Genomic DNA, 14,132 nt, shown 5'->3' on the forward strand with positions numbered 1-14,132 from the left:
TTGTCCATGTTTGGACCAAGGCTGGAATGAGGTCTGGAGCCGAGTGGTCCTGGCGGAACCCAAACTGAGCATCGGTGAGCAGGTTATTGGTGAGTAAGTGCCGCTTGATAGCACTGTCGACGACACCTTCCATCACTTTGCTGATGATTGAGAGTAGACTGATGGGGCGGTAATTGGCCGGATTGGATTTGTCCTGCTTTTTGTGGACAGGACATACCTGGGCAATTTTCCACAGTGTCGGGTAGATGCCAGTGTTGTAGCTGTACTGGGACAGTTGGGCTAGAGGCGCAGCTAGTTCTGGAGCACAAGTCTTCAGCACTACAGCCGGGATGTTGTCGGGGCCCATAGCCTTTGCTGTATCCAGTGCACTCAGCCGTTTCTTGATATCACGTGGAATGAATCAAATTGGCTGAAGACTGGCTTCCGTGAGGTGGGGATATCGGGAGGAGGCTGAGATGGATCATCCACTCGGCACTTCTGGCTGAAGATGGTGGCATTGTAAGCAGTCTAGATGAAAACATAAAATTACAAAGGGATATTGATAGATTAGGTGAATGGGCAAAACTGTGGCAAATGGAATTCAATGTAGACAAATGTGAGGTCATCCACTTTGGATCAAAAAAGGATAGAACAGGGTACTTTCTAAATGGTAAAAAGTTAAAAACAGTGGATGTCCAAAGGGACTTAGGGGTTCAGGTACACAGATCATTGAAGTGTCATGAACAGGTGCAGAAAATAATCATTGAGGCTAATGGAATGCTGGCCTTTATATCTAGAGGACTGGAGTACAAGGGGGCAGAAGTTATGCTGCAGCTATACAAAACCCTGGTTAGACCGCACCTGGAGTACTGTGAGCAGTTCTGGGCACCGCACCTTCGGAAGGACATATTGGCCTTGGAGGGAATGCAGCGTAGGTTTACTAGAATGATACCAGGACTTCAAGGGTTAAGTTACGAGGAGAGATCACACAAATTGGGGTTGTATTCTCTGGAGTTTAGAAGGTTAATGGGTGATCTGATCGAAGTTTATAAGATATTAAGGGGAACAGATAGGGTGGATAGAGAGAAACTATTTCTGCTGGTTGGGGATTCTAGGAGTAGGGGGCACAGTCTAAAAATTAGAGCCAGACCTTTCAGGAGTGAAATTAGAAAACATTTCTACACACAAAGGGTGGTAGAAGTTTGGAACTCTCTTCCGCAAACGGCAATTGATACCAGCTCAACTGCTAAATTTAAATGTGAGATAGATAGCTTTTTGGCAACCAAAGGTATTAAGGGATATGGGCCAAAGGCAGGTATATGGAGTTAGATCACAGATCAGCCATGATCTTATCAAATGGCGGAGCAGGCACGAGGGGCTGAATGGCCTACTCCTGTTCCTATGTTCCTATAAGATGGTTGCAAACGCTTCAGCCTTGTCTTTTGCACTCACGTGCTGGACTCCGCCATCATCGAGAATGGGGATGTTTGCAGAGCCTCCTCCTCCCGTTAGTTGTTTAATTGTCCACCACCATTCACGACTGGATGTGGCAGGACTGCAGAGCTTTGATCTGATCCGTTGGTTGTGGAATCGTTTAGCTCTGTCTATAGCATGTTGCTTCCGCTGTTTAGCACGCATGTAGTCCTGAGTTGTAGCTTCACCAGGTTGGCATCTCATTTTTCGGTACGCCTGGTGCTGCTCCTGGCATGCTCTTCTACACTCCTCATTGAACCAGGGTTGATCCCCTGGCTTGTTGGTAATGGTAGAGTGAGCAATATGCCGGGCCATGAGGTTACAGATTGTGCTGGAATACAATTCTGCTGCTGATGATGGCCCACAGCGCCTCATGGATGGCCAGTTTTGAGCTGTTAGATCTGTTCTGAATCTATCCCATTTAGCACGGTGGTAGTGCCACACAACACGTTGGATGGTGTCCTCAGTGTGACGACGGGAGTTCATCTCCACGAGGACTCGCCTCCCGAACCCCTGCCCGTCTCTCTGACCCCTGCCCGTCTCTCTGACCCCTGCCCGTCTCTCTGACCCCTGCCGCTGTTTGAGACACTGGGTTCAAATTTAAACTCTAGTTGGAAAAGATGAAATTTATTCCCATTAAAATGAGTTTTAATGAACCAATTATTTATGTCGTGTTCTGGATTAACAGATCCCACAGAAAAGGCATTTTACTAAAAGTAACACCATGAAAAACACGGCAGACAATGCTGTATCAATGGCAAACTTTCTCTTATTCCTTTTCTTTCTCTCCTCCTCTCTCTGTCGTTCCTTTTCACTCTGTTTCTCTTCTCTCGTTGCTTTCTCTTTCTCTTTCTCTCTCTCTCTCTTTCTCTTCCCTCGTTCCCTTTTTTTCTCTCTTTCCTCCGCACTGAGTCGAAGCATTTAACTGTTGGTTTAGACTTTAGGCGTATGCTTTGTGAAAAGATTATTGTGAGCCAGGGTCGCAGTGACAGGCACTGGCTGCTATAGGATGTTTTTATATTCAGTGATTCAGTCCCAGCTGCTGTACATTCAGTTGGGGCTGTGAGTCAGGGGGAATCACAGAGCGACGACTGACTGAACTGGAGGCAGAATTTTACAGCACAGAAGGAGGCCATTCGGCCCATTGTGCTTGTGCTGTCTGTCTGAAAGAACTGTCCCCTTACTCCCATTCCCTTGTCCTTTCCCCACACAAAAATCATCTTGGAAACAAAAAGCTGGTGTTCGTAAAAATTACCACAAAACTGTCGGATTGTCGTAAAAACCCAACTGGTTCGCTGATGTCCTTTAGGGAAGGAAACCTGCCGTCCTTACCCGGTCTGGGCCTATATGTGACTCCAGACCCACAGCAATATTATTAACTCTTAACTGCCCTCTGAATTGGCCCAGCAAGCCCCTCAGTTATATCACCAACGAGGGACGGGCAACAAATGCCATCCTTGCCAGTGAGGCCCACACCCCAAGAGTGGGGGGTGAGTGGGGGGGTGTAGGGGTGGGGAGGGGGGTGTAGGGGTGGGTGGTTTAGGGGTGGGGAGGGGGGGTGGGGGTGTAGTGGGGGTGTAGAGGGGGGTGGGGGGGGTGGGGGTGTAGAGGGGGTGGGGGGTGTAGGGGCGGGTGGGGGTGTAGGTGTAGGGGGGGTAGGGGTGGGGAGGAGGGGAGGGGTGTGTGGGGAGGGGGGTGGGTGGGGAGGGGGAGGGGTGTGTGGGGGTGGGGAGGGGGGTGTGGGGGAGGGGAGGTGGGGAGGGGAGGGGAGGTGGGGAGGGGGGTGGGTGGGGAGGGGGAGGGGTGTGTGGGGGTGGGGAGGTGGGTGTGGGGGAGGGGAGGGGAGGTGGGGAGGGGAGGGGAGGTGGGGAGGGGAGGGGGGTGGGTGGGGAGGGGGTGGGTGGGGAGGGGAGAGGTGTGTGGAGGTGGGGAGGGGGGTGGGTGGGGAGGGGGGTGTGGGGGAGGGGAGGGGAGGTGGGGAGGGGAGGGGAGGGGAGGGGGGTGGGTGGGGAGGGGGTGGGTGGGGAGGGGAGAGGTGTGTGGAGGTGGGGAGGGGGGTGGGTGGGGAGGGGGGTGTGGGGGAGGGGAGGGGAGGTGGGGAGGGGGGTGTGGGGAGGGGGAGGACTGGGTTTGAAAGCCCCTAACCTGTGCTCTGAGAAGAGGAGAGTTCTGATACTTTCCTGTACTTTTCTTTCTTGTCCCACCAGCTGGGATCTGATGCCGATCGGTTGGTTTACCCGATGGTGATTCACGCGGTGGTGGATGACGGTGACGGTAAGGACACTTTGGCTAAACATTCATCCACCATTGGCTGCTGATTATGATTGTCTCGGGGTGAGGGCTCTCTGTCTCTGTCTCGGGGGGAGGGCTCTCTGTCTCTGTCTCTGTCTCGGGGTGAGGGCTCTCTGTCTCCGTCTCTGTCTCGGGGGGAGGGCTCTCTGTCTCTGTCTCTGTCTCGGGGGGAGGGCTCTCTGTCTCCGTCTCTGTCTCGGGGGGAGGGCTCTCTGTCTCTGTCTCTGTCTCCGGGGGAGGGCTCTCTGTCTCTGTCTCTGTCTCTGTCTCTGTCTCGGGGGGAGGGCTCTCTGTCTCTGTCTCGGGGGGAGGGCTCTCTGTCTCGGGGGGAGGGCTCTCTGTCTCTGTCTCTGTCTCGGGGGGGAGGGCTCTCTTTCTCTGTCTCTGTCTCGGGGGGAGGGCTCTCTGTCTCTGTCTCTGTCTCTGTCTCTGTCTCGGGGGGAGGGCTCTCTGTCTCTGTCTCGGGGGGAGGGCTCTCTGTCTCTGTCTCGGGGGGAGGGCTCTCTGTCTCTGTCTGTGTCTCGGGGTGAGGGCTCTCTGTCTCTGTCTCTGTCTCGGGGGGAGGGCTCTCTGTCTCTGTCTCGGGGGGAGGGCTCTCTGTCTCCGTCTCTGTCTCGGGGGGAGGGCTCTCTGTCTCTGTCTCTGTCTCCGGGGGAGGGCTCTCTGTCTCTGTCTCTGTCTCTGTCTCTGTCTCGGGGGGAGGGCTCTCTGTCTCTGTCTCGGGGGGAGGGCTCTCTGTCTCGGGGGGAGGGCTCTCTGTCTCTGTCTCTGTCTCGGGGGGGAGGGCTCTCTTTCTCTGTCTCTGTCTCGGGGGGAGGGCTCTCTGTCTCTGTCTCGGGGGGAGGGCTCTCTGTCTCCGTCTCTGTCTCGGGGGGAGGGCTCTCTGTCTCCGTCTCTGTCTCGGGGGGAGGGCTCTCTGTCTCTGTCTCTGTCTCGGGGGGAGGGCTCTCTGTCTCCGTCTCTGTCTCGGGGGGAGGGCTCTCTGTCTCTGTCTCTGTCTCCGGGGGAGGGCTCTCTGTCTCTGTCTCTGTCTCTGTCTCTGTCTCGGGGGGAGGGCTCTCTGTCTCTGTCTCGGGGGGAGGGCTCTCTGTCTCTGTCTCGGGGGGAGGGCTCTCTGTCTCTGTCTGTGTCTCGGGGGGAGGGTTCTCTGTCTCTGTCTCTGTCTCGGGGGGAGGGCTCTCTGTCTCTGTCTCGGGGGGAGGGCTCTCTCTCTCTGTCTCTGTCTCGGGGGGAGGGCTCTCTGTCTCTGTCTCTGTCTCGGGGGGAGGGCTCTCTGTCTCGGGGGGAGGGCTCTCTGTCTCTGTCTCGGGGGGAGGGCTCTCTGTCTCTGTCTCGGGGGGAGGGCTCTCTGTCTCTGTCTCGGGGGGAGGGCTCTCTGTCTCTGTCTCGGGGGGAGGGCTCTCTGTCTCTGTCTCGGGGGGAGGGCTCTCTGTCTCTGTCTCGGGGGGAGGGCTCTCTGTCTCTGTCTCGGGGGGAGGGCTCTCTGTCTCTGTCTCGGGGGGAGGGCTCTCTGTCTCTGTCTCTGTCTCGGTGGGAGGGCTCTCTGTCTCTGTCTCTGTCTCGGGGGGAGGGCTCTCTGTCTCTGTCTCCGGGGGAGGGCTCTCTGTCTCTGTCTGTGTCTCGGGGGGAGGGTTCTCTGTCTCTGTCTCTGTCTCGGGGGGAGGGCTCTCTGTCTCTGTCTCGGGGGGAGGGCTCTCTGTCTCTGTCTCATTCTCGGGGGGAGGGCTCTCTGTCTCTGTCTCTGTCTCCGGGGGGAGGGCTCTCTGTCTCTCTCTCTGTCTCGGGGGGAGGGCTCTCTGTCTCTGTCTCGGGGGGAGGGCTCTCTGTCTCTGTCTCTGTCTCGGGGGGAGGGCTCTCTGTCTCTGTCTCTGTCTCGGGGGGAGGGCTCTCTGTCTCTGTCTCAGGGGGTGGGCTCTCTGTCTCTGTCTCTGTCTCGGGGGGAGGGCTCTCTGTCTCTGTCTCGGGGGGAGGGCTCTCTGTCTCTGTCTCTGTCTCGGGGGGAGGGCTCTCTGTCTCTGTCTCCGTCTCGGGGGGGAGGGCTCTCTGTCTCTGTCTCGGGGGGAGGGCTCTCTGTCTCTGTCTCGGGGGGAGGGCTCTCTGTCTCTGTCTCGGGGGGAGGGCTCTCTGTCTCTGTCTCGGGGGGTGGGCTCTCTGTCTCTGTCTCTGTCTCGGGGGGAGGGCTCTCTGTCTCTGTCTCGGGGGGAGGGCTCTCTGTCTCTGTCTCGGGGGGAGGGCTCTCTGTCTCTGTCTCTGTCTCGGGGGGAGGGCTCTCTGTCTCTGTCTCCGTCTCGGGGGGGAGGGCTCTCTGTCTCTGTCTCGGGGGGAGGGCTCTCTGTCTCTGTCTCGGGGGGAGGGCTCTCTGTCTCTGTCTCGGGGGGAGGGCTCTCTGTCTCTGTCTCGGGGAGAGGGCTCTCTGTCTCTGTCACCGGGGGAGGGCTCTCTGTCTCTGTCTGTGTCTCGGGGGGAGGGCTCTCTGTCTCTGTCTCTGTCTCCGGGGGGGGGCTCTCTGTCTCTGTCTCTGTCTCGGGTGGAGGGCTCTCTGTCTCTGTCTCGGGGGGAGGGCACTCTGTTTCTGTCTCGGGGGGAGGGCTCTCTGTCTCTGTCTCGGGGGGAGGGCTCTCTGTCTCGGGGGGAGGGCTCTCTGTCTCTGTCTCTGTCTCGGGGGGAGGGCTCTCTGTCTCTGTCTCTGTCTCGGGGGGAGGGCTCTCTGTCTCTGTCTCTGTCTCGGGGGGAGGGCTCTCTGTCTCTGTCTCGGGGGGAGGGCTCTCTCTCTCTGTCTCGGGGGGAGGGCTCTCTGTCTCTGTCTCGGGGGGAGGGCTCTCTGTCTCTGTCTCGGGGGGAGGGCTCTCTGTCTCTGTCTCGGGGGGAGGGCTCTCTGTCTCTGTCTCGGGGGGAGGGCTCTCTGTCTCCGTCTCTGTCTCGGGGGGAGGGCTCTCTGTCTCCGTCTCTGTCTAGGGGGAGGGCTCTCTGTCTCTGTCTCGGGGGGAGGGCTCTCTGTCTCTGTCTCGGGGGGAGGGCTCTCTGTCTCTGTCTCGGGGGGAGGGCTGTCTGTCTCTGTCTCGGGGGGAGGGCTCTCTGTCTCTGTCTCGGGGGGTGGGCTCTCTGTCTCTGTCTCGGGGGGAGGGCTCTCTGTCTCGGGGGGAGGGCTCACTGTCTCTGTCTCTGTCTGTGTCTCTGTCTGTGTCTCGGGGGGAGGGCTCTCTGTCACTGTCTCGGGGGGAGGGCTCTCTGTCTCTGTCTCTGTCTCCGGGGGAGGGCTCTCTGTCTCTGTCTGTGTCTCGGGGTGAGGGCTCTCTGTCTCTGTCTCTGTCTCCGGGGGGGGGGGGGCTCTCTGTCTCTGTCTCTGTCTCGGGGGGAGGGCTCTCTGTCTCGGGGGGAGGGCTCTCTGTCTCTGTCTCTGTCTCGGGGGGAGGGCTCTCTGTCTCTGTCTCGGGGGGAGGGCTCTCTGTCTCCGTCTCTGTCTCGGGGGGAGGGCTCTCTGTCTCCGTCTCTCACTCGGGGGGAGGGCTCTCTGTCTCTGTCTCGGGGGGAGGGCTCTCTGTCTCTGTCTCTGTCTCGGGGGGAGGGCTCTCTGTCTCTGTCTCTGTCTCGGGGGGAGGGCTCTCTGTCTCTGTCTCGGGGGGAGGGCTCTCTGTCTCTGTCTCGGGGGGAGGGCTCTCTGTCTCTGTCTCGGGTGGAGGGCTCTCTGTCTCTGTCTCGGGGGGAGGGCTCTCTGTCTCTGTCTCGGGGGGAGGGCTCTCTGTCTCCGTCTCTGTCTCGGGGGGAGGGCTCTCTGTCTCTGTCTCGGGGGGAGGGCTCTCTGTCTCTGTCTCGGGGGGAGGGCTCTCTGTCTCCGTCTCTGTCTCGGGGGGAGGGCTCTCTGTCTCCGTCTCTCTCTCGGGGGGAGGGCTCTCTGTCTCTGTCTCGGGGGGAGGGCTCTCTGTCTCTGTCTCGGGGGGAGGGCTCTCTGTCTCTGTCTCTGTCTCGGGGGGAGGGCTCTCTGTCTCTGTCTCTGTCTCAGGGGGAGGGCTCTCTGTCTCTGTCTGTGTCTCGGGGGGAGGGTTCTCTGTCTCTGTCTCGGCGGGAGGGCTCTCTGTCTCTGTCTCTGTCTCTGTCTCGGGGGGAGGGCTCTCTGTCTCTGTCTCGGGGGGAGGGCTCTCTGTCTCTGTCTCGGGGGGTGGGCTCTCTGTCTCTGTCTCTGTCTCGGGGGGAGGGCTCTCTGTCTCTGTCTCGGGGGGAGGGCTCTCTGTCTCTGTCTGTGTCTGTGTCTCTGTCTCGGGGGGAGGGCTCTCTGTCTCTGTCTCCGTCTCGGGGGGGAGGGCTCTCTGTCTCTGTCACGGGGGGAGGGCTCTCTGTCTCTGTCTAGGGGGGAGGGCTCTCTGTCTCTGTCTCTGTCTCCGGGGGAGGGCTCTCTGTCTCTGTCTGTGTCTCGGGGTGAGGGCTCTCTGTCTCTGTCTCTGTCTCCGGGGGGGGGGGGCTCTCTGTCTCTGTCTCTGTCTCGGGGGGAGGGCTCTCTGTCTCGGGGGGAGGGCTCTCTGTCTCTGTCTCTGTCTCGGGGGGAGGGCTCTCTGTCTCTGTCTCTGTCTCGGGGGGAGGGCTCTCTGTCTGTCTCTGTCTCGGGGGGAGGGCTCTCTGTCTCTGTCTCTGTCTCGGGGGGAGGGCTCTCTGTCTCTGTCTCTGTCTCGGGGGGAGGGCTCTCTGTCTCTGTCTCTGTCTCGGGGCTCTCTGTCTCTGTCTCTGTCTCGGGGGGAGGGCTTTCTGTCTCTGTCTCTGTCTCTGTCTCTGTCTCGGGGGGAGGGCTCTCTGTCTCTCTCTGTCTCGGGGGGAGGGCTCTCTGTCTCTCTCTGTCTCGGGGGGAGGGCTCTCTGTCTCTGTCTCTGTCTCGGGGGGAGGGCTCTCTGTCTCTCTCTGTCTCGGGGGGAGGGCTCTCTGTCTCTGTCTCTGTCTCGGGGGGAGGGCTCTCTGTCTCTCTCTGTCTCGGGGGGAGGGCTCTCTGTCTCTCTCTCTGTCTCGTGGGGAGGGCTCTCTGTCTCTCTCTGTCTCGGGGGGAGGGCTCTCTGTCTCTCTCTGTCTCGGGGGGAGGGCTCTCTGTCTGTCAGTCTCTATCTCGGGATTCCCTGCTGTACTCACTCTCTGTGCCCTCTTGTGCTGTTCACTCACTCTATTTATTGATGTCTCCTCTCCAGAGCACCTTGGACATTCCCATGTACTGCTGACGGCGTTTGATAAGGTATGTGGTTTAAACACAGCTCCAGGCTCTCACCTTTCTTCCACAGCAACGCCTGGAGATTAAATAACAGGAAATGCACAGAAAATCCGTCAGTTTCTGGGAGAGAAAACAATCCGTTAATGTTTGAGGTGCAGAGTCCAGGAAATATACTCCCCGTACCCTTTAATATCCCACCCAGTCTAATCCCACTCTCCCCTCACTCCCCGTACCCTTTAATATCCCACCCAGTCTAATCCCACTCTCCCCCTCACTCCCCGTACCCTTTAATATCCCACCCAGTCTAATCCCACTCTCCCCTCACTCCCCGTACCCTTCAATATCCCACCCAGTCTAATCCCACTCTCCCCCTCACTCTCCGTACCCTTTAATATCCCACCCAGTCTCATCTCACTCTCCCCGTCACTCCCCGTACCCTTTAATATCCCACCCAGTCTAATCCCACTCTCCCCTCACTCTCCGTACCCTTTAATATCCCACCCAGTCTAATCCCACTCTCCCCTCACTCCCCGTACCCTTTAATATCCCACCCAGTCTAACCCACTCTCCCCTCACTCTCCGTACCCTTTAATATCCCACCCAGTCTAATCCCACTCTCCCCTCACTCCCCGTACCCATTAATATCCCACCTAATCTAATCACACTCTCCCCCTCACTCTCCGTACCCTTTAATATCCCACCCAGTCTAATCCCACTCTCCCCTCACTCCCCGTACCCTTTAATATCCCACCTAATCTAATCCCACTCTCCCCTCACTCCCCGTACCCTTTAATATCCCACCCAGTCTAATCCCACTCTCCCCTCACTCCCTGTACCCTTTAATATCCCACCCAGTCTAATCCCACTCTCCCCCTCACTCCCCATACCCTTTAATATCCCACCTAATCTAATCCCACTCTCCCCTCACTCTCCGTACCCTTTAATATCCCACCTAATGTAATCCCACTCTCCCCTCACTCTCCATACCCTTTAATATCCCACCTAATCTAATCCCACTCTCCCCTCACTCCCCGTACCCTTTAATATCCCACCCAGTCTAATCCCACTCTCCCCCTCACTCCCCATACCCTTTAATATCCCACCTAATCTAATCCCACTCTCCCCTCACTCTCCGTACCCTTTAATATCCCACCTAATGTAATCCCACTCTCCCCTCACTCTCCATACCCTTTAATATCCCACCTAATCTAATCCCACTCTCCCCTCACTCTCCATACCCTTTAATATCCCACCTAATCTAATCCCACTCTCCCCTCACTCTCCGTACCCTTTAATATCCCACCTATTCTAATCCCACTCTCCCCTCACTCCCCGTACCCTTTAATATCCCACCTAATCTAATCCCACTCTCCCCTCACTCCCCGTACCCTTTAATATCTCTGTCGAGCCCCTGCCCCTGCGACTATTTCCCCGGAAACACTGTAAAGGTCTTGGGCTAATCAGGGGCAGTCAGTGTGGACTGTATAAAACGAGCCCTGTTTGACTCATTTCGTTGGCTGTTTTGAGGATGTGAGTCTGTAGACGTGCCAGGTGTTAAACTCTCCAGATAATAAACCAGCGGATCGCAGGGGCTGGATAAACTGCGACCAGGGCTGGCTGGTAACATTCACACCACAAGTGATGACCAGGGAGATGATTCACTCAACCACCTCATGTGGAACCAGCGAGTTGACTGATTCCTTCCCAGGATAGATTCCCAGTATATCAGGGCTCGGCTGAGATGAAGGGAGGTCACCTGTTGGATGCTTGTTTCTGGTAATGCTTTCTGTCTCAGTGACCTCTCTCACTGAGGTCTCAGTCTCTGGTGTTCAATGGTCAGTGTGGTCTCAGTCTCTGGTGTTTGATGGTCAGTGAGGTCTCAGTCTCTGATGTTTGATGGTCAGTGAGGTCTCAGTCTCTGGTGTTTGATGGTCAGTGTGGTCTCAGTCTCTGATGTTTGATGGTCAGTGTGGTCTCAGTCTCTGATGTTTGATGGTCAGTGAGGTCTCAGTCTCTGGTCTTTGGTGATGATCAGTGAGGTCTCAGTCTCTGGTCTTAGGTGATGGTCAGTGAGGTCTCAGTCTCTGGTGTTCAATGGTCAGTGTGGTCTCAGTCTCTGATGTTTGATGGTCAGTGAGGTCTCAGTCTCTGGTGTTTGATGGTCAGTGAGGTCTCAGTCTCTGGTGTTTGATGGTCAGTGAGGTCTCAGTCTCTGGTGTTTGATGGTCAGTGAGGTCTCAGTCTCTGATGTTTGATGGTCAGTGTGGTCTCAGTCTCTGGTGTTTGATGGTCAGTGTGGTCTCAGTCTCTGATGTTTGATGGTCAGTGTGGTCTCAGTCTCTGGTGTTTGATGGTTAGTGAGGTCTCAGTCTCTGGTGTTTGATGGTCAGTGAGGTCTCAGTCTCTGATGTTTGATGGTCAGTGTGGTCTCAGTCTCTGGTGTTTGATGGTCAGTGTGGTCTCAGTCTCTGATGTTTGATGGTCAGTGAGGTCTCAGTCTCTGGTGTTTGATGGTCAGTGAGGTCTCAGTCTCTGATGTTTGATGGTCAGTGTGGTCTCAGTCTCTGATGTTTGATGGTCAGTGTGGTCTCAGTCTCTGATGTTTGATGGTCAGTGAGGTCTCAGTCTCTGGTGTTTGATGGTCAGTGAGGTCTCAGTCTCTGGTGTTTGATGGTCAGTGAGGTCTCAGTCTCTGATGTTTGATGGTCAGTGTGGTCTCAGTCTCTGGTGTTTGATGGTCAGTGTGGTCTCAGTCTCTGATGTTTGATGGTCAGTGTGGTCTCAGTCTCTGATGTTTGATGGTCAGTGTGGTCTCAGTCTCTGGTGTTTGATGGTTAGTGAGGTCTCAGTCTCTGGTGTTTGATGGTCAGTGAGGTCTCAGTCTCTGATGTTTGATGGTCAGTGTGGTCTCAGTCTCTGGTGTTTGATGGTCAGTGTGGTCTCAGTCTCTGATGTTTGATGGTCAGTGAGGTCTCAGTCTCTGGTGTTTGATGGTCAGTGAGGTCTCAGTCTCTGATGTTTGATGGTCAGTGTGGTCTCAGTCTCTGATGTTTGATGGTCAGTGTGGTCTCAGTCTCTGATGTTTGATGGTCAGTGAGGTCTCAGTCTCTGGTGTTTGATGGTCAGTGAGGTCTCAGTCTCTGGTGTTTGATGGTCAGTGAGGTCTCAGTCTCTGATGTTTGATGGTCAGTGTGGTCTCAGTCTCTGGTGTTTGATGGTCAGTGTGGTCTCAGTCTCTGATGTTTGATGGTCAGTGTGGTCTCAGTCTCTGATGTTTGATGGTCAGTGAGGTCTCAGTCTCTGGTCTTTGGTGATGATCAGTGAGGTCTCAGTCTCTGGTCTTTGGTGATGGTCAGTGAGGTCTCAGTCTCTGATGTTTGATGGTCAGTGAGGTCTCAGTCTCTGATGTTTGATGGTCAGTGTGGTCTCAGTCTCTGATGTTTGATGGTCAGTGTGGTCTCAGTCTCTGATGTTTGATGGTCAGTGAGGTCTCAGTCTCTGGTCTTTGGTGATGATCAGTGAGGTCTCAGTCTCTGGTCTTTGGTGATGGTCAGTGAGGTCTCAGTCTCTGATGTTTGATGGTCAGTGAGGTCTCAGTCTCTGGTCTTTGGTGACGGTCAGTGAGGTCTCAGTCTCTGATGTTTGATGGTCAGTGTGGTCTCAGTCTCTGATGTTTGATGGTCAGTGAGGTCTCAGTCTCTGATGTTTGATGGTCAGTGAGGTCTCAGTCTCTGGTCTTTGGTGATGATCAGTGAGGTCTCAGTCTCTGGTCTTTGGTGATGGTCAGTGAGGTCTCAGTCTCTGATGTTTGATGGTCAGTGAGGTCTCAGTCTCTGATGTTTGATGGTCAGTGAGGTCTCAGTCTCTGGTCTTTGGTGACGGTCAGTGAGGTCTCAGTCTCTGATGTTTGATGGTCAGTGTGGTCTCAGTCTCTGATGTTTGATGGTCAGTGAGGTCTCAGTCTCTGATGTTTGATGGTCAGTGAGGTCTCAGTCTCTGGTCTTTGGTGATGATCAGTGAGGTCTCAGTCTCTGGTCTTTGGTGATGGTCAGTGAGGTCTCAGTCTCTGATGTTTGATGGTCAGTGAGGTCTCAGTCTCTGGTGTTTGATGGTCAGTGTGGTCTCAGTCTCTGATGTTTGATGGTCAGTGAGGTCTCAGTCTCTGATGTTTGATGGTCAGTGAGGTCTCAGTCTCTGATGTTTGATGGTCAGTGAGGTCTCAGTCTCTGATGTTTGATGGTCAGTGAGGTCTCAGTCTCTGATGTTTGATGGTCAGTGAGGTCTCAGTCTCTGGTGTTTGATGGTCAGTGAGGTCTCAGTCTCTGGTGTTTGATGGTCAGTGTGGTCTCAGTCTCTGATGTTTGATGGTCAGTGTGGTCTCAGTCTCTGATGTTTGATGGTCAGTGAGGTCTCAGTCTCTGGTCTTTGGTGATGATCAGTGAGGTCTCAGTCTCTGGTCTTAGGTGATGGTCAGTGAGGTCTCAGTCTCTGGTCTTCGGTGATGGTCAGTGAGGTCTCAGTCTCTGGTCTTCGGTGATGGTCAGTGAGGTCTCAGTCTCTGGTCTTCGGTGATGGTCAGTGAGGTCTCAGTCTCTGGTCTTCGGTGATGGTCAGTGAGGTCTCAGTCTCTGGTCTTCGGTGATGGTCAGTGAGCTTTGTCCCACTCATTGCTGCTGTTCCTGTTTACTTCACAGCATTCCGATGGCATCTGCTCCGTGAAACCGCTCAAACAGAAGCAGGTGGTGAGTTACCTTTCACCTTTCCCATGTTCCTCCATTTAACTCAGGACAAACCCTCACCTTTCACCTTTCACTTATCACATCCTGTTATCATTCACTATAATATATATTTCACTATCGCTGTCTGTCTGTCTGTTTCTCCTCTTTCTATCTTTTCTTCTCCTCCTCTTTCTCTCCCTTCCTTCCCCTCAGAAAACAGAGAGTAGGAATAAATCGGGGTGGCAGGCAGTGACCAGTGGGGTACCGCAGGGATCAGTGCTTGGGCCCCAGCTATTCACAATATATATCAATGATTTGGATGAGGGAAATAAATGTAATATTTCCAAGTTTGCTGATGACACAAAACTAGGTGGGATCGTGAGTTGTGAGGAACATAGGAACAGGAGTAGGCCATTCAGCCCCTCGTGCCTGCTCCGCCATTTGATAAGATCATGGCTGATCTGTGATCTAACTCCATATACCTG

The 14,132-nt window shown here is 55.4% G+C and overlaps 1 protein-coding gene across 1 annotated transcript in view; it reads left to right on the top strand.

Annotated features, from left to right (window-relative positions):
- rnf157 (ring finger protein 157) overlaps positions 1–14,132 on the top strand; it is a 96,463-nt gene that overhangs the window by 19,850 nt on the left and 62,481 nt on the right. The window contains exons 6-8 of the mRNA XM_068003783.1: positions 3,660–3,726; positions 8,910–8,953; positions 13,624–13,671. Of these exons, the coding sequence (XP_067859884.1) occupies positions 3,660–3,726; positions 8,910–8,953; positions 13,624–13,671 (159 nt within the window). The remainder of the gene's footprint in view (positions 1–3,659; positions 3,727–8,909; positions 8,954–13,623; positions 13,672–14,132) is intronic.

This window comes from Heptranchias perlo, chromosome 23 (assembly GCF_035084215.1).
Source record: "Heptranchias perlo isolate sHepPer1 chromosome 23, sHepPer1.hap1, whole genome shotgun sequence".
Classification (NCBI taxonomy): domain Eukaryota; kingdom Metazoa; phylum Chordata; class Chondrichthyes; order Hexanchiformes; family Hexanchidae; genus Heptranchias; species Heptranchias perlo.